The 22,412-nt window shown below is 43.2% G+C and overlaps 1 protein-coding gene across 1 annotated transcript in view; it reads right to left on the bottom strand.

The window, feature by feature from the left end:
• LOC138513771 (membrane-spanning 4-domains subfamily A member 4A-like) overlaps nucleotides 1-22,412 on the bottom strand; it is a 509,343-nt gene that overhangs the window by 120,841 nt on the left and 366,090 nt on the right. The window contains exon 5 of the mRNA XM_069628863.1: nucleotides 18,273-18,431. Coding sequence (XP_069484964.1) covers nucleotides 18,273-18,431 — 159 coding nt within the window. The remainder of the gene's footprint in view (nucleotides 1-18,272; nucleotides 18,432-22,412) is intronic.

Below are 22,412 nucleotides of genomic sequence, written 5' to 3' on the forward strand. Positions count from 1 at the left end.
AACAGGTGCCAGTTCATCAGCTGCTGAAATCGTGGCTTTAATCAAGGCTACACAAGGATCAAAATAGCTATTTACAGAAGCCTGTAGCTTTAGCATATTGCATGCAAGGGACTCTGCTACTTGATCAGGAATGGCCTTAGTCCAGTGGTGACGGATAGTATGCACATGCTTTTTTCCACCAGAAAAAACTAGGGAGAGAATAATGAAAGGGAGGAGAAAATGTTCTGACCACAACACTGGTAGAGGATTAAAAGTAACCAGTAGATGACTATTGGCAAAAAAGGATCAGGAGTATTCCGTCTGTTATGAGTAGAAAGATAATTACGCATATGCAAGTTGAAATCAGCAAGACCAGCAAAGTATTTGGCTGCCTCAGCTTCATTAACATCATTTGAGTGTAGAGTAAAATCCCCCAAAAAAATCACATTTCTTCAAGATAACACATGGTCCTCTGTAAGTTGCATACACCTATTTTTAAACCATTTATAGGATATGAGGGAGGTAAACCGACAAGTGAAACAAGAGAATTGGGAAGTTCCACAAAAAGCAAAGTCACACTAACAACAGTTCGCAATGCATAACATGCGTTAAACGAATAGCAACACACTCCAAAGATGCCGAATAAATCAAATCCAGGCCCTATCCTATAAGAGAGTTGGAGTGGTCTAAGTGCTCCAACTTGTAAGTAAGCAGCAGCAACTGAGCAGTATATTGGTCTGAGGAGTCAATAAACAATGTTTGAGACAAACCTAAAATATCAGGTTGATTGTCAGTTAAAACAGTATATATCTCATGACAATGAAGAACGGTCACTAATCTGCCATCCTAGTTGATCTCCAGTCATCTCAAATTAAATAGCTGCTGAGCTGCCATCTTTGTTGATCATAGAATGCCTGCTACACATTTGGGTTGGCTGCTACCTTGGTTAATCCCAATAACCTCATTAAATGGCTGCTAAACATGATGTCAGGCTACCATCTGGGTTACAGCCATAACAAACGCTTGAATGTCTTGAGTTAATTCAGACATTCAGATTGGTGTCAGAAGCGGCCGTTATTCTGTGGGGTTACTGTTGGTTGCTGTGATCCTAGTCCGTACGATGCGGCTTGACACTTTGCAATTGCTCAACCAAGACATTGCTAGGTGCTCTCTTCTATTCTTGCAGGAACTGACCTCTGAGGACGAGAGGCGAGAGACACGAGGACGCATCGTTGGTGGGCGAACCTCGTTAAGGTGCCAACACAGAGATTCAGAGACAGTGGGGGACGATCCCCCTAACCATCTTTATAACCCCAGTACTGCAGCCACCCACCACATTACTGCAACGTCAATGAAACAATCGACCAGCGGCTTGTGGGAAAAAAAAGGTAAGTAGGTTGCATAATACTGCTGGTGAGGGGGGAGAACCCGACGCTGCAGGCAGTGCTCTTTTGTTGGTGGGGTGTTGAGCGGTGATAACTACCTATGCAGTAACTCTGTGGGTCAGTGCCTTTCCTACCAGTATATTATTAATTTGAGGGTGTTTGGCACAGGATTGCCTTTCACCTACATTACAGATGTTACCTTTACCCTCTATTCTATAATATTGGTATTTGGTAGTAGGCAGGGGTTTGCACTACGTTCCACAGAGTCAGCCTTTTGGGACCTGCGTTGGGACTTGTGTTTCTATCGTGCTCCCTCCCCTGCCTCCACTTTGCCTGAAACAGTCCAGCTTGGACCTCGATTTTATTTCTTGACTGCTGTGTGCCTAGGTTAAACATGACTGTGCGAAATAAACATAATCTTCATAATCCCAAGAGTGCCAGCGGTAAACGCACACGGAGCCCTGCCAAACCATCTGACAGGGCTAATTGTATGCCCGGCGCAAAGAAAGGCAAACCTGAAAGCAATACCAACTTCTCCTTACAAAGAAAATTACTGGATTTTGGGATTTGGCCTCTAATACAAACAAAATCAATAATCAGACTCTTTTGTCTTGGCAATCAGGTACTGATACTACACAAGTTGTTACAATTCCATCAGTTAGCAAACCCAACAACAGTTGTTTGTATAGTTTCACTTCTATGGACAATAATGGGTCATTACTCAATCTCAGCAACAATCTGAAAAGAAACTCCCTGGGAATCCACATGTTTGTAATGCTAGTAGCCAAACACTGGCAGCAAATCTGTCTGCAACACCTAACCTGGAAGTATTAATTTCACCTTCTATTAATTAATTTGAGGATAGCAGCGAAGAGGCTGCATTTGGCTCAATTGAACCCATTGCGACACATGTCACTCAGGGTGATTTATCTCCAATCTCATTAACAGCTGACCACATTCTTGCAAGATTGGAGACACTGCTGAGTTTACGTTCAAGTATTGCTGAGAAACAACATATCCAAAAACATACATTAACTACCATTGTTAATACCATTATTCGCCCCAGTATGCCTGTAATCAATCTACGTACTAGTAAAGGACACTGTAGTACCTTTTAACTGAATCTAACAATTGGCCTGATAATGCTGACTCTATTTACATTTCTGACGAGGAAGCAGTAGCAATTAATAATGCCATAGAAGCGACTCTCTTGATATAGTTGTGGCTACCGAGGAGGATGCCATAGAGGCCCGTTGCAATGAAATATCACTGATTGACAGCCCCAAGATCCAACATACTGGACACAAGCGTAAGCATACCAGCAATCTCAGAGAGGGCGTGAAGCAAAAACAAGTAGCTTTTTTGAAGAATCCAACCACCAAACTTGCCTTAAGTCACTCTGTGCGAAATGTGTCTTCACCCTCTCGGAACTACACGATAGTGCATAAAAAGCAGGGGGACGGTACCATAAGGAAAGTCTCATTGAAAGGTCCAATTGACAAAGGGACGAGACAATTCAATATGCTGGCCAGTAGCAAACCTGTATTGAGATGTTCCTGCTCCAAGTCAAGTACTACTGTACACATTAATCAGCTGGAGCACTTAGCAATTACTTTGGGGACTCATAATGAATTATTGCACAAGATTCCGATGCGCAGCCCCTCTGCTCAGAGGAGTCCTCACATAGATCACAGAAAGAAACGCAATATTATTCCATTATGGGCAGACAGACTGTTAAAATTGGAAAAAACCTCCCCTACAAATGACAGTCCTTTCCTAAATCGGTCCACTCTTCTTCGTAAGTGGAAATCACTGCCAACTCTGTCAACTATTTGCAGCAGTGATCTGCGAAAATTTGAAATACCTAAATGGGCTCTGTGGAAAATTGGGTACTTATTGAATGTACCTCCGCAGCCGTGGCTGAGCTAATATGTAGATGTGTGGATGGTCTGAAGTCCATGGGCCTCTGCCTTATCACACCTAAGAGTGGAAGTGTAAACAGGGAACATGGACCATCAATAAAGTACAAAAATAGACTCAGAGTGGGGAATGCTTTTACTAACACTGATCATGTGAATGCTGCCAATAAATGTGGGTGTGGGATTGACTAATCATTTATTAAGGGAAACTGACATCCGCCCAGTGCTGGGTCTCTCCACTGGATGTGCTGGAATGCTCGTGGATTCAGATCATTCCTCTCACATCCATTGGGGATCCAATACATTGAGCAGAGTGACATATTTATGTTACAGGAAACTTGGCCATGGAGGCATTTAAAATTGATGGACATGAACAGTTAGTCTCGAAAATCCCCTGAAAATGAGTGTTGAAGTGCCAATCTCTACCTTATTGGTAACTTCCTGTTGGGTAGATGGGGGTGTAAACGTCAACGATGTTCCTTACTTAGCCCCCGAAAGCATGGAGAATCATCAATCCCCACCTTCTTGGCATCATCACCACAAGTGGAGGGAGTTGTTAAATCCAACCACATTTCCACATTACATTCGTTGCTGGCTCTCGAGAGAGAAACTACTGTTGAGCCCTGGAGGCATTGGAAGGACATGCTCATTAAAGAGCTGAACAGCTGTTACACCTCCCTTGACTTTGATGCATGGCTAGTATCTTTGGACATTCCTGCTGAGAGTTATAATGCTCATATTCCTGAAAACAGCTTACAAGAAGATTTACCCATGAGCTATGTGTCTACTTGTAAAGTGAATTGTTCTTCACAAAAAGACTTGCCCTTAAAGGTAGCTGAGTACTATGCACACTCCCCAGGGGCTTTACAAGATGGTTCTAGACCCGAGGCTATGCCTCTTTTGAAGGAAGCACCACCACTTCTCTCCGCTTCAGGAATTAAGCAACTGCAGAATCATGGCCTCGGCCCCTTTGGGGCGTGTTACTGCTCCTGTGAAAGGTCGTCCAGATGGTCATCTTGAGTTCATGAATTCCAGACCTGCTAAATTAAGGAGCCGGCACTTTAAAAAAGCAATATGCCAACACCCAAAGATGATACCATCAGAGCCCAGGTTATGGACAACAGAAACTTCATTATTACCAATGTTCTGAAAACCCTCTCAAAGTGAACCTAGAGAAGCCCTTCATAACAAAGTGCTTGCTTGGCTTCGTGCAAGATCTGGGCCTGGGGCTGTTCGTCATTCAGATTTGAAGTTCCTACGTAGGATAGAACTGGACAATTGTTGTGCCCAAGGGAATAGGGACTGTATTTTAGTGGGTGTGGAGTTAGTACCTTACCTCGCTATTTGAGATTATGTAAATATTTACCCATGTGCTCCTCGAACCTCGGACTGGTAGTTTGACTTTCTCTTGCCATTTGAAACAGTGAATTGATTGGTTATTACCGTTCTTTTTATATTGTGTTCCTTTCCCAATGGGTTGTGTTTTTTTTGTCAGGCTTTGGCTATGTATGTTTGTATCGTTTGTATGTTCTGTTTCCTTGTAAGAGCTTTGAGGCCTATGGGCAAAAGGTGCTATATAAGAAATCTAAATAAATAAATAAATATATGATATTCTATATTCCAATGCAATTAAAGGAGACAAAGGTCGACCCTGTGGGGGACTGGCTATCAGAGCCCAGATTAAATACTCGCTAACTTCTTTTACTACAAAAACCATGTCTCCTTTTATAATGGCTACAATATTATTGGACGGAACTGCTAAGAGCTTAATTATAAATATTTATAATCCACCAGGGGATATTTTCATCAATGAAATAATGAATAACATGGAATACATTCTTGAAAAATTCAATGAATTATGCCCCAACAGCAATACTGTGGTTGGTGGAGATCTTAATGCTCCTAAATTGATATGTTCCCTAACTAGCATAACTGATGATACTGTTAACCAGAGTGGTAAAGGAAAGCTGACTGTACACACTGTGGGATCCATTTGGAATCAAATATTTGAAACTCATGATTTATTGAGATTAAATATGAAAAACAATGATAATGGTGTTCCCCAACCAACCTGGACGAATGGGACTACCTCCTCTTGTATTGATAACATTATGGTTGATAGAAATAGTTGGAATGCTTGCACTAAATTAAATACAATATTCACTCCTCTTAGTGACTATGCTATTCTTAGCTGGGCTACTAGGTCTATCACACACAGAATCCCGAGTTACATTAATACAGGCGCCTCTACCAATATACAAGAAAATTGTATAATTTGGAGTGAGACTAACCCAAGTAGAGTAGGTAATTATGTACTCCACAATTAATCAAGCCTCACTGAATAGCTTCAAGGTCAGAGTTGGGATGTCTCTAAAGTTATGCCTATACTGATTAGCAGACTGAACCGGAACCATCCTAATCCCTCTTCAAAATCAAATCATAGCAACAACTTTGATGTAGCCATTTATCGTGCAAAAAAAGCTCATCGCCATCAATGCACTATAATTAGGAGATCTTATTTGTATTCCACCCTAGAAAAAAAGATCTTACTAACTCAATTTTCAACAAAATATAAAAATTGGTTGCGTGTTACAAATCCTCTATTAGAAATTGTAATTGGAAGCTTGTATTTGAACTCCTTCGAAACAATGATAATAGAAAGTTTTGGAATATGGCTAGCATATTCTTGGATGGCCACCATGAAAAGGAACTTAATCCCATCAGCATGCGCACATGTTGTGAAACTATTTCAACACTTTTCTATAGTCCCATGCTTATTGAGAAATCCTATCCCGACATGCCCACTCCTTATTTTATGACTGGTTTTGAGGTAGAAGATATTGAAATAATAATAAAGTCATTGAATGGTTCCCGGGCACATGGACAGATATGCTGTCAAAGATTATAATCAAAGATAAAATTCGATTCTGGTCCTTTATACTGGAGAAATTATACTCTAGGATATTGAAGACAGGGCTGATCCCTGAGAGTTCAAAGAAATCCATACTTTTGCCTGTCTTTAAGAAGGGGGATCAGACTAATATGAACGATTATAGATTATTAGCTATGCAAGACATTAGCTCAAAGAAAGGTTCTACTATCCTCTCCTAGAAACTCTCTAATTAGGCTCTCTCAATTAACCCTTTGTCCCCGTTCCAAACTGGATTTAGGAAAGGTTATAGTACACTACACAATATAAGGGCACTACACACTAAATATATCTTTGTATATTAATGACAGTAGAATCAACCTTTATATTTGCATTGTGGACTTTACCAGAGCATTTGATACTGTGTCACATTCCAGACTTTGGAGTAAGTTGGGCAACTCGGGTATTGATGCTACATTATTATATTTTCTGATCTCTTTGTACTCAAAACATCAGTAATGGTACAAACCAACTAGTTAGGTGAATTTACGGATAGTGTAATCACCAATATTGGTCTCAAACAAGGATGTGCTCTCGCTCCCTTGCTCTATAATCTATATGGCCCTCATTACGACCCTGGCGGAAATCGAAAAACGATGGCGGAAATGCAATACCGCCATCGAATAGCGCTCGGTGCGACTATGACCCGTCACCGCAAAGTACGAAGCCATTAGCGACACCGTAGTGAACGCCAACGCTAACTGCACCAAGCACGCGCGCGCGCGCCATGCCAAACCGCAAACACCACCATGGTGCAACGGTACGCCAATTCCGACCCTAGCGGACATGTACCTAACGCCATCAGGCATGGCGGAATGTACCATTCCGCCATGGCGAGAAGTACGGCATCGCGAATCAACCGTAAACGGCCCCACTGAGTGCCTGTACACCGCTCCCTGCCCACAAAGTACAACTCCCCGTAGGTGCAATGAAGCCACAATGCAACCATTGAAATGTACAAGTCACCCATGCATGCCAACGAACAAAAGAAACACAACAGGGGCCAATGGGAGCTGCAGGGCACAGATGGCACGAATACAGAAGCCATCCCAATGGACATGACCACAGTCCCCCACCAAGAAACGCACGCAAACACAGGCACCTGTGACCAGCAATATACCGAAAACCACATCATTCAACCAGTCCACCTGGCTGACCGGCATCTGTTACACAAAACCCAATCCCCCGCCCCTGAGCATGACAACATTCAAACTGGCATATTGGCAGCCCCCATCCCTGACCTCACTGGGCTTCGTAGGCAAACGCGCACAGCACAGTACCACGCAACGAAACCCCGAAGCTGGAACCCAATGCAGATCTCCTCACAATACATCGCCCCCCAAATAGGCATATGCCACATCACTTGCAAAGAAAAACGCTACACGGGCCAAATCAGAATAGATATTTATGCACATCAAAATCACCAAGCACATACAGCCATCAGGCCATGAAATCCAAAACACCAATCACCATTGTGGGCTGCTTCCGCAAGAAATGACCAGCCACTACCTGTGTGTCGCCCTGTTCCCCCATGGTACACAGAGCCACATTCACGTCCGATAAGGCAACATGGAAGCGCACAGAACCGCAGGGCCGTCCCAATGGGGAGGCACTAGTCCAGCTGAAAGGCCGAAATGTTGCTCCGAGCCACCAGTACTGCGTAAGGGCATGTGGCCCATTGGCGATCGTCCCATAAGATCGTAATGCTGCTCCACTGATTAACACGAAGCAGCAGGTGTCGGGAGTAAAATCCATCTGCAGGAGTGGCATACAGATGGCAGTGGCAAAAGGGGAGGAGATACCTGTCAACCAAAAGAAAAGAAAAAGAACAGAATGGCCATCAGAACTACATACCAACAACTCACTTCAATGATCACACGAAATCCACAGCCATATGCATGCTAGCCCACTCCAAAGGAACATCACCACCCCAAAACCACTTACGACTCATAACCATCTATATCGAGGTGCAAACACCATCGCAAACGAGTGTCTGAGGGCGCCTCGAGACAGGGAGGGCTCAACAAGGCCAGATGGACGATGGTCCCACTATGGCAGCCCTGCATCACATAACGTAGGGGAGGCGGATAGATCCCAAGAAGCCCTGTACATGGCTAACTCTGTATCAAATCACCTGCCCATGCATCCATCCATCATTCCCTCATCCCGGGATCAAAATGCCTGAATAATTACTCACATGACATTAGAAACATCCATTGAGTCTGTGCGTTATGCAGCCTGCTAAATCCACAGTGCCCCAGCCCGTAATTCCAGTGTTGTGAAGTAACATGTATTTGGGAACGGACGGCCTCATCGCCCACGTAGCTATTGCGCATCCCAAACTATTCATATCAATCATTGCTCCCTCGCCATGGGCCCTGTCTCAAGGACATAGAACAATAGAACGTTACATTTGCAGTCAGACCTGTGGGCATCTCCTCGCCGCTAGCTGGAAACCGAAAGCGCCGCCCTTCGAATTCCTCATTTGCAACATCACGTCGAAAAGGCATCTGTGGCCGTTTGAAATCACTAATCATCCCATCGAGTGCGGCTGTGTGTGAAAATGGCAACTGCCTTCACCCACGAATGGGACGCCCCGCCCGTCGTTGCAACTCGGTACAGTGATGCATGAGGGCCCACCGTTACTCGAGTACTACGTCCCACTGACCCCTCACAAATCTGTTCGCGACTGCACAGATAGTATGTGAAACAATGGGACCACAGCAGAATGAACATATCAACCAATCTTACACGGCCATCGGGTACTAATACATGATTGCAATAGCAAGATACAATTCCCCGAATTGCAGCGTTGTGCGCGGGACGTGCCCGGCCAAAGGGGAGAGCAGTTTGCACAGGTGGAATCAATCACCACAGGTGGAGGCCATACAGCCTGAAAACACATAAATTGCACAGCCAGTCTCCTCCCACAACCACACCGAAATGCTACCGGCAGGACTCGCGATGTTGGCCCTGGGGGACCTGATAGCACTGCAAGTGCTCCGACTCCAAGAAGTAGACGAACACCAACTACAACCAGCCGCACGGAGGAGATGCAGGAGGAGGAGGAGGCCAAGGCAGGGCCAACAAGGCCCACCAGCACAGCCACTACCACCACGCAGGCAGCCCGCAATTCAACGCCTCCGAGCACATCCGTTCAACCTCACTGATGAGCAGATCCACACCCTCTACCGTCTGGACCGGGACACCATAGCCGCCATTGTGGACATGACACAGGCTGACCTTGTCAGCATGATAGATAGCCCAACCGCCATCCCACCCCTACTGAAGGTGGTGTCTGTACTCCACTTCCTGGCCACAGGCACCTACCAGCACACAGTCGGACAGTTGCATGGCATTTCTCAGCCACTGTTCTCACGGACACTATTGCAAGTGCTCGATGCCCTCCTGAAGCACGCAGACGACTACATCTCTCTACCACGCTCGGAGCAGGAAATAACCAACACAAAAGTGGGATTCCATGCACTTGCCGGCATACCGGGTTGCATTGGTGCCATCGACTGCACCCATGTTGAATTGGTCGTCCCACATGCCATGGAGGCCCAGTACCGCAACCGAAAACAATTTCATTCTCTGAATGTACAAATGGTGTGTGACTCCAACAGGATCATTACACATTGTTGTGCCCGATTCCCTGGATCAACCCATGATTCTATGGTCTTGAGGAACTCTACAATACCACGCTACATGGAACGACACGCAGGGAACAGATCCTGGCTACTCGGTGAGTCTCATTACATGCATGATGATGTGGGGTATGTGAATTGGCATTGACCTGCCAGGAAGGGGCGGGGGGTGTGCGTACGTATCAATGGCATTCCACATCATACGTTTCTCGTCCACATACAGGTGATGCTGGATATCCACTGAAGAGATGGCTCCTCACACCAGTCCGGAACCCACGGGACCAGCATGAGGAGGACTACAACCATGCCCACTCACGTACCCGTGTAGTCATAGAACAGGCATTCGGCCTACTGAAGACCCGTTTCCGCTGCCTCAGCAGGTCTGGCGGGGCACTCCTGTACCGCCATGAGAAGGTTGCAAAGATGGTGATGGCATGTGTCATGCTCCACAACATGTGCGTACGTAGAAATGTGCCCATGCCCCCTGACGCAGAACTGCAAGCACCTGATGATGGTCATGATGAGGGTGGGGATGTGGCAGCACCTCATGGAGTCTGCGAGGCACCGGAGGGCCGTGACATTCGTCAGCATCTCATTGATGTATGCTTCTAGCACTCACGCCTGGTGGCTGATGCATGGACACGGGACTCGTGGCACTGCGTGTGTCTGGGACATGCACAATATGGACTGTACGCCTATGATGGCCTAGTACACAAAGATCAATGTCCACACTTCTCATTGGTTGATCGTGCACTTTTTATGGCATATGTGATATCATGTTGAACACCCTATCGACCCGCCACCCAAGTGAGCCCAACACACCCCCTCCACCCTCCTACCTCCCACCCGAACACCAGTGTCCAAAGATGCTCATTGTCAGTGGGCTGTCGCTATTGCATGCCCCCTCTGCGGGTATCAGGGGCACCCCTGCCTGTGGAGCGCAGGTTCCTTCCAGATCTACGTTGGGGGCTGCCCTGGACGGAACTTGCAACGGATGATGTGTCTGCCTGCTCACGTCCATGCATGTCCCTAAGGGTTTGCGAGAGCTCAGTGAGCACACGGCGCACTGCGGCAAGTTCGGCACATACGTCTTTGGACGTCGCATGCAGTTCCCCCCTCAGGCTCTCGGTGCTACTCTCCATTTGGACTCTCAGGCTCTCGGTGCTACTCTCCATTTGGACTCTCAGGCTCTCGGTGCTACTCTCAATTTGTGCCCTTAGCGTCTCTGTACCTCTCTCCATTTCTGCCCTAAGTGTCTCTGTTGATGTTTCTATGTCTGCCTTGGTGCCCCCACATTCATCGGCATGGCCCTTGAGGAGTGTGGCCATTTACTGCTGTTGGACGATTAACTTGTCGAGGGACTGTTGCCTCTGCTGGGCCATGGCCATTTGCGGTGGTGTCACAGAGGGGCTGTTGTCCTCATGTTGCCTTGCCACAGGGCTTGTGGGGGATGGCCAGTCGTCGTCTTGTGGCTGCACCTGCGTGGTATCCTCATGTTGTACGGGAGGGGACAGACAGGGGGATTGGGACAGGTCATGGATGGATCTGACCTCGACATCCCCGTCTTCTGTGTCCGAGCATGCTGCCATCAATGGGGTGTCACCTATGGTGCTGCTGCCACCAGATGCAGTGCCTTCTGTGGCATCCATTGGGGGGACCTGTGGTGGTGGTGTTGTGGCCATGCTGGCTGCTAGGGTGCCTGTTGATGTTCCCTCCTCTGTGCTGCCACCTGATTTGTGCTGCTGCCGTGTCTTGATGCGTGCAGCTGAGGTGGAGGGTCTCTGGCCGTTGGTCTTGGCCCTCTTTGCAGGTGTGCTGGTAGGGGTGTCCTGTAGCTCGTCGTTTGGATCGGACCCTGTGGTGGAGTAAAGGAGGGCGAGGGTTATTGATGGGTCAGTGGGAATTGGAATGGCATTGTATCACATGCATTGGGGTGGTACCTGAGGGTGATTTGGGTCGGGGTCTTGGAGGTGCTTTGATTTGTGTGTGGAGTGAGGGTGCAGTTGTTTGGCAGCCTGCAGTTAGGGTGTGCCTGCTGCACGTGTAGTGCGTGTATTAGGGGTTTTTAATTATTTATGTATTTATTGTGGGTTTTGACGTGCGCTTTCAGGCCGATGTGTGTGGACGTTCTCCTGGACATGTGTTTCTGTTGCACTATGTGGACGCATGGTACTTCACATGGTTGGACTTTGTGGATTTGGCATTGTTTTATCTGGCCCACCTACCTGAATCTTCGGATGTCTGCACTCCTTTCTCCATCCCTCCGACTCCCTCTATGCTCTCCATTCCGATGGTGGAGGCACAGATTTCTTCCCAGGGGGTCAACTTGATGGGTGATTCAGGACCTCCCCCGGTGGCTGTGGCAATGTTGCGGTTGGCAGAGAGTATGCTGCGGACGCGTATCCGCAGGTCGTCCCATCGCTTGCGGCATTGCTGTGGGGTGCGGGGTGCGGTCCCCACCGCACTTACCCGCTGTGCCACCAGAGCCCATATGGCCTTCTTGTTTGCAAGTGCCGTCCTGGTCATTTGCGTGGAGAAGACGACGGCTGCATTCTCCTGGAGGGTCTCTGTTAGCACGGTGAGTTCCTCACGGGAGAAGTGGACCTGCCGCTTGCGGTCGCACGCTTTCTTCGCTACTTTTCCCATTTTTCGTGGTTTCGCTAGGGTGGTTGACGGGTTGGGGTGTGTTTCAGGGTAGTGATTTTAGTGGTTGTGTGGTTTTGGTGTTTTTATAGGTGTACGCCGGGATGTTTCCCGTTCCGGGCCCATGTTTTAACTTCCGTTTCCGTATATTTCCGGGCACCGTACTTTCCGGTAGGCGCACACTGCGGTGACCGCTAAGTGGGGTGGCGGTATTGCACCTAGGGCGCCGTACGGCGGCGGTGTGGGCCGTTTTGGGGTCATTTCCGCCATCGCGGACTTTGCACTTCCGCCGTGGCGTGGTGCTCGTGCCCGATGGGTCGGAATGGGCCGCACTTTGCTCCTTCGTACAATGGCGGAAACGCTATTTACGCTGTGGCGCTCCGGTCAGTCGCTTTCCGCAAGGGTCGTAATGAGGGCCTATGTCTGTGATATGGGCCTAACCATCAAAACGTCCCATAATTTTCCTCCCAACATTAATAGAATCCCGGTTTCTTGGCTGTGTTATGCCGATGATACTATTCTCCTTGACAGAACCCCGATTGGACTACAGCGGCCATTGAACTCACTAGCTATATATGATGAGGCTAACTCTCTGGAAATAAATAGTTCCAAAACCAAAATTATGTTATTTGGAAAGAATTGTAAAAAAAAGAGAAGAAATGTGTCTGGACCCTGAATGGCTCTCGCCTTGAAACTGTTGATAGTTATATCTATTTGGGTGCCCCTATTACTTATAAACCAACACAGAAATATTACGAAGGCATACTGAAGACAAAAATATGGAAACAATGGCCGGTGTTAAGATGTTTTATCAACAATAAGGGTGGATACAACATTGAGGGACTTGTCTCTATTTATCAAACTAGCATTTTACCGGGGGTCATCTATGGCTTGGCAGTCCTCGATGAACCTATGCTAAAGTGGATAGAATAATTTGAAGGAATAATCTTGCGCTCTATTCTCTGAGTGCCTTCTTCTGCTCTGGTGGAGGCACTATGTTATGAGCTTGGTTTCCTCTCTATTCGTTCCCTGTGGCTCTTCCAACATTTAAATCTTTTTCTGGATATGTATACGTCTTTGCCTAATGAGAATAATATTTTTAGTTATCTTGAAAGATCTTTTTTACAGACTGGTTCTAATGAATTTCTAATTCAATTATGAATGACGGCTATCAATCTTCTTAACAAGATTGACGTAGAGCTTGAAAAAATGATTTTAATGCCTAAATTATGTAATATTTTAAAGAAAAAAATTGTGATTTTGATTTTATATCTAATATGGATTATTTAAGTAATAAGCAATCTATGGAATCTACAGTACTCAGAGTTTTCGTCGCAATCATCTCCCTTATTAGCGGATTGCTCTATGTTTGTATAATAAACACAGATTTATTACATATCTCTGTTTTAATATACTTCTGTCTAGGGAACACACTGATCGGTGGACCAAATTGGCACTTAAGGATAGGATTTGCTGCCTTTGCAATAAGGAGATTGAAACTGCCCGTCATCTACTTCCATCGTGTCCCTGTCTTATGAACTGTTATGTTAGAGGATACAAAGGGCTTGTCCCTGATGTCAGATTCATTGAATATGAACATTTTTTGAGTATGATGTTTGGGGCTGAAACTATTGTTACTCCTGCAGTGGCATACTATGGGCCTCATCACGAGTTTGGCGGTAACCCTTAAATCTGGCGGTCGCGCTATTACCGCAGGATGTAAGGGTCCGCCAAACCAGGGCTTCGGCGGATTTCTCCCCAGCTCTGAGCTGGGGGGAAATCCGCTGAAAATTCATGCTATTACCGCCGGCCGAATTCCTGCCGGCAGTAAGAGTGCAAAAATTCCCCATTGAGCCCAATGGGGAATGGGGCATTCCCGAATGGGCTCAGTGGGGAATGGGGAATTCCATTACCGCCAAACCCGTGATCCGGCGCTAATAGCGCCCAGGGTTTTAGCGGTAGGGCTAATACCGCAGGTGGTAATACCGCCGGCATTACCGCCCAACTCGTGATGAGGCCCTATGTGTGGAAAGAAGCTATACGTGCCATTTCTTCCCTTAATGCTATTTCTTAAATGCTTAAATTATATGCTTTTAAATTTTATTGAAGATATTTGCAAAAGTTTTATCCATTTGAGTATTCGTATACAGTTTTTTTTTTCTTTTTTGCTTTTACAATTAAATAATGTCTGCATTTTTTTCCATAACCTATTAAATGTGCAAAAGGTTTGTATTAATTATATGTACCAAATAAAAAAATAACATTAAAAAAATGAATGTCTTGAGTCAGAGGTGTTTCTGCAAGGATAGCATACACAAGTCTGGAATTTATCAAATCAGAGATGCTCCAAGGAGATAGCTTGATGGCATCTCATGGGAGATTGCATTTGACAGGAAGACGTTGTCATGTGGTACTGTGGAAACCCCATAAATGGATATGTTTTACATAGACTTTTTGATATTTATGAAGATGATCAGGATGAAGACATCACTAGCCTGGGGGAAAAGCAGGTAGGATGAACCACAAAGCTACCTTCTGAGCTAAGGCAAACAGATGCCCGGTTATCCAGAAATATGTCTATTTTATTTTTCTTTATGGAACATTGTTTTTCCCCTGGCCTGTATAGTGATTCTAGTTTTTTTGTGAAAACCATGGGTTTCCAACAGATCTCCAATGTTCAGAACTATCCACCCATGATTGGAACACCTTAGGACACAATTGCGATCTGCTGCTGCCACATTTATGTCCGTAGATTTTTTGAGCAAACTGTTTGTTTTTTTATGGTGTTAAACATTTCTGCAACAGTAATACAAGGCTGTCTTTCTAAAGAGCTCCAACATGCGTTCAATGTTACCACGTTATGAATTAATTGACTTCACACATTGATAATTGGAATTCGAAATATAACTAAATAGAAAGACAACAGGGATAGTATTCATGTATACTCATACTTATCATGTGAGTTGCCTATAATGTTTCTTTGCTGTTTATAATGCGTTTGTATTACCTTTATCTATATATTAAAAAAACATATTAAAAACAATTCAGTTAAACAAAAGTTAAAGTCTGCAATTAGTTTAAATAAAGTAAAGGTACAAGGGGATCCGGTCATTTTTTCAAATGCATTTTTTCAAAATGCAATTATCTCGAAAACATTTTGTCAGAAATGTTTTTTTGAATGTATTATTTTTTTATTTAATATGTTTTTTTGGGATTTTGTAAGTAAAAAAAAGTGTTAAAAAAACGGGTTTGGGGGGAACCCCCATTAAAAATTTTTTTAAAAAAAATAAGCATTCAACAATTTTTTTCTGATGAAATGTTTTTGAGATAATGGCATTTGAAATAATTTCATTCGAAAAAATCACTATAAACCGATACAACACAAGTAAATACCACTACAACTGCATACATTAGTTACTCTAGCAAAAAGTAACATCAATAAACAATGGCAATAACAAAGGTAAGGTATAAACACTTAACATATACGACAATTACTACATACCTATCCAAAAACAAACACAAAACTACAACTAGAAACACTCACTCCATACCACTACAAATACAACCTTAACTGTCACTTTTACTATGGTATTTATGTGACATGCCTAATACTCCAAGTGAGTGTTAAGGTTGGATTGAGGGCCCTTACATTTGTGAATAACAGCATATGGATACGAATGTGTGAGTATGGATGCATGCATATGTGCGTGTGCACGTAGGGTGGGTTAACATAAATTGTAAATGTACACGAATTGCACAATGCTTGTGCGAATGTATGAAGTATAGATACATTTAAAAATGCACATATCTTAAAAATAGCAAACTCCAATATCAAAATGTATTTTCAGTGCATCAATCCATGATGAAATCTAGGTACATGACAAAAAAAGTGAAAATAGTGAAAAATAGTGAAAATAGAGGTGACCAATTTTGAGCTATGTGAGTGAAACCCCATATTAAAATCACAACCCAAACAAGATTTTTTAAAGATAATATGTGGGGTTCTACATCGAACCTCTACTGTCAATTTGTTTCAGAATAGTTAATGAAAGGGTATGAAAGTAATTTTCTAAAACCCCATAGCCAATCACAGTTCATCTTAACTATGCCATGGATTAGTGTGATGGCAAAATATTTATATATGCATAGTGATATAGTGACATTTTGTGTAGATCATTCGCACAAGGGTAAGTTCTCAAGAGTTATAATGCCAGACCCACAGAATTATTTCTGACTACTTACAATTAGACTACAAGTTTGCCAGTCTGAAAACAAGGGTGCCGGTAATCTCACCAGCACCCTTGTTTCTGGACGGGCAAACTCAGAGTCTGCCTGCCTGGACCGCTGTGCCCGACAGGCCTGACCCTGCCGGGCGCAGCAGCCACAGTAGGCAGACCGGTCACTGAAGCGCCATAGAGTCCCATAGGACTCTATGGGAATGGGGACTTACATTTTACTGGCACCTGACTTCCCGGGCCGCCGGAGTTGTAATCTCCCGGTGGCACCAGGAAGTCAGGCGCTGGTAACATTTTACGAGTCCTGCAGGGTTACTGCCAGACTCGTAATGAGACCCATTGTTTGTTATATAGCACATAGATACTTAGCTGCACTCTCTGAAGCCCTGAATCAGGTATAAGCACTATCCTATGCCTAACAAATATACAGGCAGATCTTCTAAACATCATTTGGGGTGGAGGTTAGCTCTGGCAAGCATAGCTGAAATAATCTCAGATTTGTATCCAGATTTGTATTTGTATCCATGGGGATGGGTCGCAGCTCCACTTCCCAGGAAACTCATGTTATATAAAGTGGTGTTCTACAGCACCCTGTTGCCATTATCGTGGAATCACTGCACATGGGTATTTTCATGCACAGATTCTGGGTTGGAGTCCAGCAGTTCAATTTTGCCCATGCAGAAGAACAAGAGACGTGCTTCTTCTCGATGTGGTTGGCATTGGAGCTAAATGGGGTGGATGGTATTGCATTGTTCCACCTGTGTTCAGGTCAGAAACAAGTGCCACTCCTTGGCTTTTTCAGTGCCATAACATGAGCAATATGCTTCTCAATGACCATTGAGTTTATTGTTTGACACAACACACAGAACTGAGACAAAAAGTGACACTAGAGGAGATTTACATATACCAGAAACACCAGCTTCAGTATTGGGCTGCACCCAACTTTCATTATCGAGTTGACCAGGAGCCACTCCAAAGTCCACTGGTGGTTGATAACAGATTTATGAGCTCAGTCTGCATCCGATATTTATTTGAAAAGATGAGCACTCTGTATGGGGGATGTAGCCATCAGAACCATTATATTTCTATCTCTTACTCATGTACCTCCCATGCATTAAAAGTAACTTGTAGCATGCCTGCATGTTTTAAATTATTACATAACATGTCTTGTGCGTGAACTTCAGTTAACTTACTTTAATGACTCCACCAGTCCTACATTGCATACGTGTGGTTATTACAACAGGTGTTAGCTGGTGGGTGTGGCACTGAATGAGAGTGGTTAAATGAGCAACAGCAGACTGCCACATTTTATTGCGTTAGTCCTTCATTGGTTTGAGGGTGACAAAGAAATGGGGTAATCAGTAAAATAGAAGGGCATGGAGGAGGTCGGAAGAAAAAGTGCAGATTAAAGAAGGGGCAATGTGGAGAGGTGACAAAGAGGGAGGGAGAAACTGTTAGGGGCAGAAGGAGAGAAAGAGCAGAGAGAGACAGGGAGTGTTGGTAATGAGAATTTGGGTAAACAGTAATAATCTTACGTAGATGTAATGTTTTGATGTATCACACTTTGGCCGTCGTGGTGTGCAGCGTACCAGGATATATGCCAATGCATGGAATACAATGGTTACCAGGTAGACGATCCCGGCAACCCCGGAAATCAGAGCACTGCAGATGTTCATGACAAGACCACCTTTCACCTGTGGATGAAGGGAAAAGATGAAAGACAATGCTTGATTAGACATGTTCCCTATGTGACTTTCCTGTTGGTCCCACCATCCTGCACATTTCAGTTTTCTCGCCTTGCATCCATTGCAAATCTCATTGTGCCTTCTAAGCCAATCAACGTTGATCTATTTTTGGTCAGTGGTGCCCTGTCCTGGCTCTGTGCATTCCCAATGGTGTTCTATCAATCAGTCAATCAATATAGATGTATTTCATTCTTTTTCTTTGTATCTCGTTTCATGCATCTTTTTATAAAGGTTTTTTTATAAACCACACACAAACATTAAAACAAATATAGATGTAATTCAAAATCAGTTTCATAAAACTTAATTTGAAAACAAATATTTAAACTAGAAAAACAGTAATATGAAAGAGCACATTATCTCATTCACCTACTGCATGAAGTCTCAATGGCAATTATTTCGATTTCTATTTGTTAACCAATTTCCCTGTTTGATAATATTTGGGGGCCTTTAAATATGGTTCTAAAGCTTGACTCATTTGTATAATTCATATCTTATTGTATGCAAATAGGCATGAGGGTAAAAAAAATGTGCCATTGGCATTGGAATATTTTTGGCAACATGATTAATTAATATGGGATTGATACTCTTCAACTGTACTCTTTATTAGAACAAATTGCTATTCAGAGAAAGAATGGTAGCCTTTTATTTATGTTTTAATTGCCTCTTCATTGCTTGCCATCACTGATTCTAAATGGACCTACTTGGCTAATGTTGAGTTTCGAAGTGGAGAATACCATAGGCAGCCATGATGTCATACTTTGCTTCTTAAGTTTTAGATGGGGCTTAATTAAATGTCTTCCAATTTTTTGAAAAATGTCACAAGTGTTTTTATGTTTTTAGTTTGAGGGCCTATGAAAGATCCCTGTAAACCTTTAAGCACAAATAGTTAAACCAATGAACCTCTGAGAGTTTTACCAACACAAATTATTGTTACACGGACTTTCAGTCTTTAAGACTTTACAATCTCCAAAAAAATTTGACATTTGCATTTACTTCCCTAAGGGTCAGCAATGGTCACAAGTTTCACAAATAAAGCAACTCATTCCTGTGAATGTCTACAGTGACATGTACTAACAATGCCTGGGGCCCCATTACAAGTTTGGCGATGTGGGAAAAAAGTGGCAGTAATTTCATTAGCACCACTTTTTTGGGCGGGAACGGAATTACCACTGTTTTCCCACACTGCCAAATTACAGGTTTGTGTGGATTTACTGTCTGCGCTATTACTGCATGGTAAATCCACTGATTTTAGGAGGAAAAGTGTCGGATTCACTGCCAGCTTGTTTATGGAAGTAAACCCTCCACTTTTCCACCAAAAATCAGTGAATTTATTGTGCGGTAATACCTCTGGTGGTAAATCAGACAAAAATCACCAGAGAGTCATATGAACTGGAAAAATGTGGAATTGCACCACCTTACCGCCACTTGTAACCCAGTGGAAACCCCATGGTACCAAGTGGCAGTAACTGTAAATTATGTTGGCAGCAATTCGACTGAATGACCTCCCAATTACCACCAAACTCTTAATGAGGCCCATTGTCATTCACATAAAGAAGTCTGTCTTTCACAAGACATTGAAAAGAGACCACTGGTAGCGGTCTGACACATTTTCAATCCAAAGGGGGGGATTTCCAAGCATTTTTTAATAGTAAATAGATTTTTTCTAAAACCATATTGTACATGCACAATAATGTCAATGAGAAGAATTAATTAATATTAGGAAAACATCCCAACAAATAAGAGTGAGAATGTTCATACAGATACCATCTGACAGCCGCAGAGCAGACACAGAGCTCTTTGCCTATCATGACAGATCTTTGCTGGCCTCCTCAATTATATGAGTACTTCTGTGCGTTTCCCATTCTATGGCTTATGTCAGATTAATTTTCATTTTTAACATGTATTAGCATATTACAGGATACACATCATAATAGCGTAAATACAAAAAATAAAAAATAAAAGATTAAACCATAGGCCATACAATGACAGGTAGATTAAAAATAAAATAAACAACTACCCTGTATGCATACTGGCACATACTATGAAATGTGTACAAAATCATATGCAAAAGACTGGCATGAGAGGGTGAGAGAAGTAAATATGTACCATAACCATAAATATGCAAGAGAGATGCTTCTCTGCTAGCCAGCTAACCAGGGGTGACTATTTATAATTTAATTTGTTTAATATTATGGAAAGTTTGGGATTGCAGGAGGGAAAGATTAGTATTCAACCCACTGTTTGACAGTGGGGGACTGCTGTCTAACCAGGCGAGAGTGATTGCTAATTTACACATTAGACAGAAAATGTTTAAGCGTATCAATTTTGTTCCCTGTTAAACCCATCAATAAAACTCTTAGAATTAATAATTTACATTAACATTTAATGATTCTCATTTCAATTAATAATAATAAACGGAAGTGTTTTGGGCAGTTCAGCTTTGTTTCTTTTAGAGCCATCAGTATTTGTCTTATAGATAATAGTATTACCCCTTAAATTAATTTTCTTTCTGCTTACATTCATTTTGTATGACGTTACAATGTGACTTTAGGCAGTGTGCAGGTGATTACATTTGATGCATCACAGGTACTCCCCTTGGTTTCAATTTATTTAGTTTGCTCAGGAATAAATGTAACTGAAATTGGATCTGGAAATGTGAAATTAGCAGGTTAGCTGTAACCAATGCTCAATGCGTGAACTTAAACAATTGTATTACTGATTACATGTGGATGAGTGTCTCTAGCCTGCCTGTCCATATAGCTCTCACTTCAGCAAGATCATCAGTCATGTGTGCCATTAAGGTGGTGTAACATTGTCAATATTATGATTTTCAAGAAAGCAACAATTCAAATCATGAGTTAGAAATGTGTTATTTTTGTCAAATACATGTGAGCACCATGATGCCTTTTGCAGGTATTTAAATACGTGTGTAGTTGGAAGATCATATGTTCAGCGCAAAGGAGAGCATTTGATTGAAATGACAGATCCCTGAGAAAATGTATAGCCTTTGCCTCTGAGAGTTGGCTGATTATGCAGATTTAATTGGGATTTGATGGGATTATTCTTGAGTGTATTCCCCACTTTACTCACATCCCATTTCACTGCGATTTGTTTTGCCACATTTTACCACAAAAATGTAGATGGGGCGTTTGGGGTAGGTAAACAGAAAGCAGAGGGATGGGGGGTGGAGGAGCAGCATGGGGATTCTCCCCCTGCATTTTTGCAGGGAAAATTGGTAAATAAATGCAGGGAAATGGGATTCAATGAAATGGGATCTGAACAAATCTCATACATCCTTCTAGAGGTGAGTAGTACAAGAAATGCTTCTTAGAGCAGAATGTCAGGAGATGTCTTTTCAAATATTGACCAGTCTCTATTTGATATTTCATTTTTTTTGTAAAGAACTTCTGATAATTTTTTTTAAATTTTTGTATTTAACTGTGTTTCACCAGTTTTTACAGAATGTCTATCCATGTTGTCCACTGATTTTTTATTAAAAGTTCAAAATCCTTTGTTTGTTTAGGATTTTTTTTGATTCAATGAATTCAGGTCATGGCTCTCCAGAAAATTTCCAACCACGATCACCGGCTTTCGGTTTACCCCATCCATCAAATAAGCCCACCAGTAGTCTTCATCCAGCATGCAAAAATGTGAGTATAGGTGTTCTAGGTGAGTTTTTCTGTTAGATGCTAGTGCTGGGCATTTAAGGATGAGATGCTTCAGGTTTTCAATTGAGTGTCGGTCTGAACAAAAGCGGCAAGAATTTGCATTCATTTTATCCCTGATTCCCAAGATTTCATTTGTTTTTAAGATGTTTATCCTTGCTCTCAAAAAGATAGAACGAACTTTCTTGTTTGGGAACTTTACTAAGTAGTTGATGGGCTCATTTAGTTTTTGGGCATGTGGTGGCAAGTGTGCAGTGCACTTGTG

The sequence above is a fragment of the Ambystoma mexicanum genome, chromosome 12 (assembly GCF_040938575.1).
Source record: "Ambystoma mexicanum isolate Mex_15411 chromosome 12, UKY_AmexF1_1, whole genome shotgun sequence".
Taxonomy (NCBI): Eukaryota; Metazoa; Chordata; class Amphibia; order Caudata; family Ambystomatidae; genus Ambystoma; species Ambystoma mexicanum.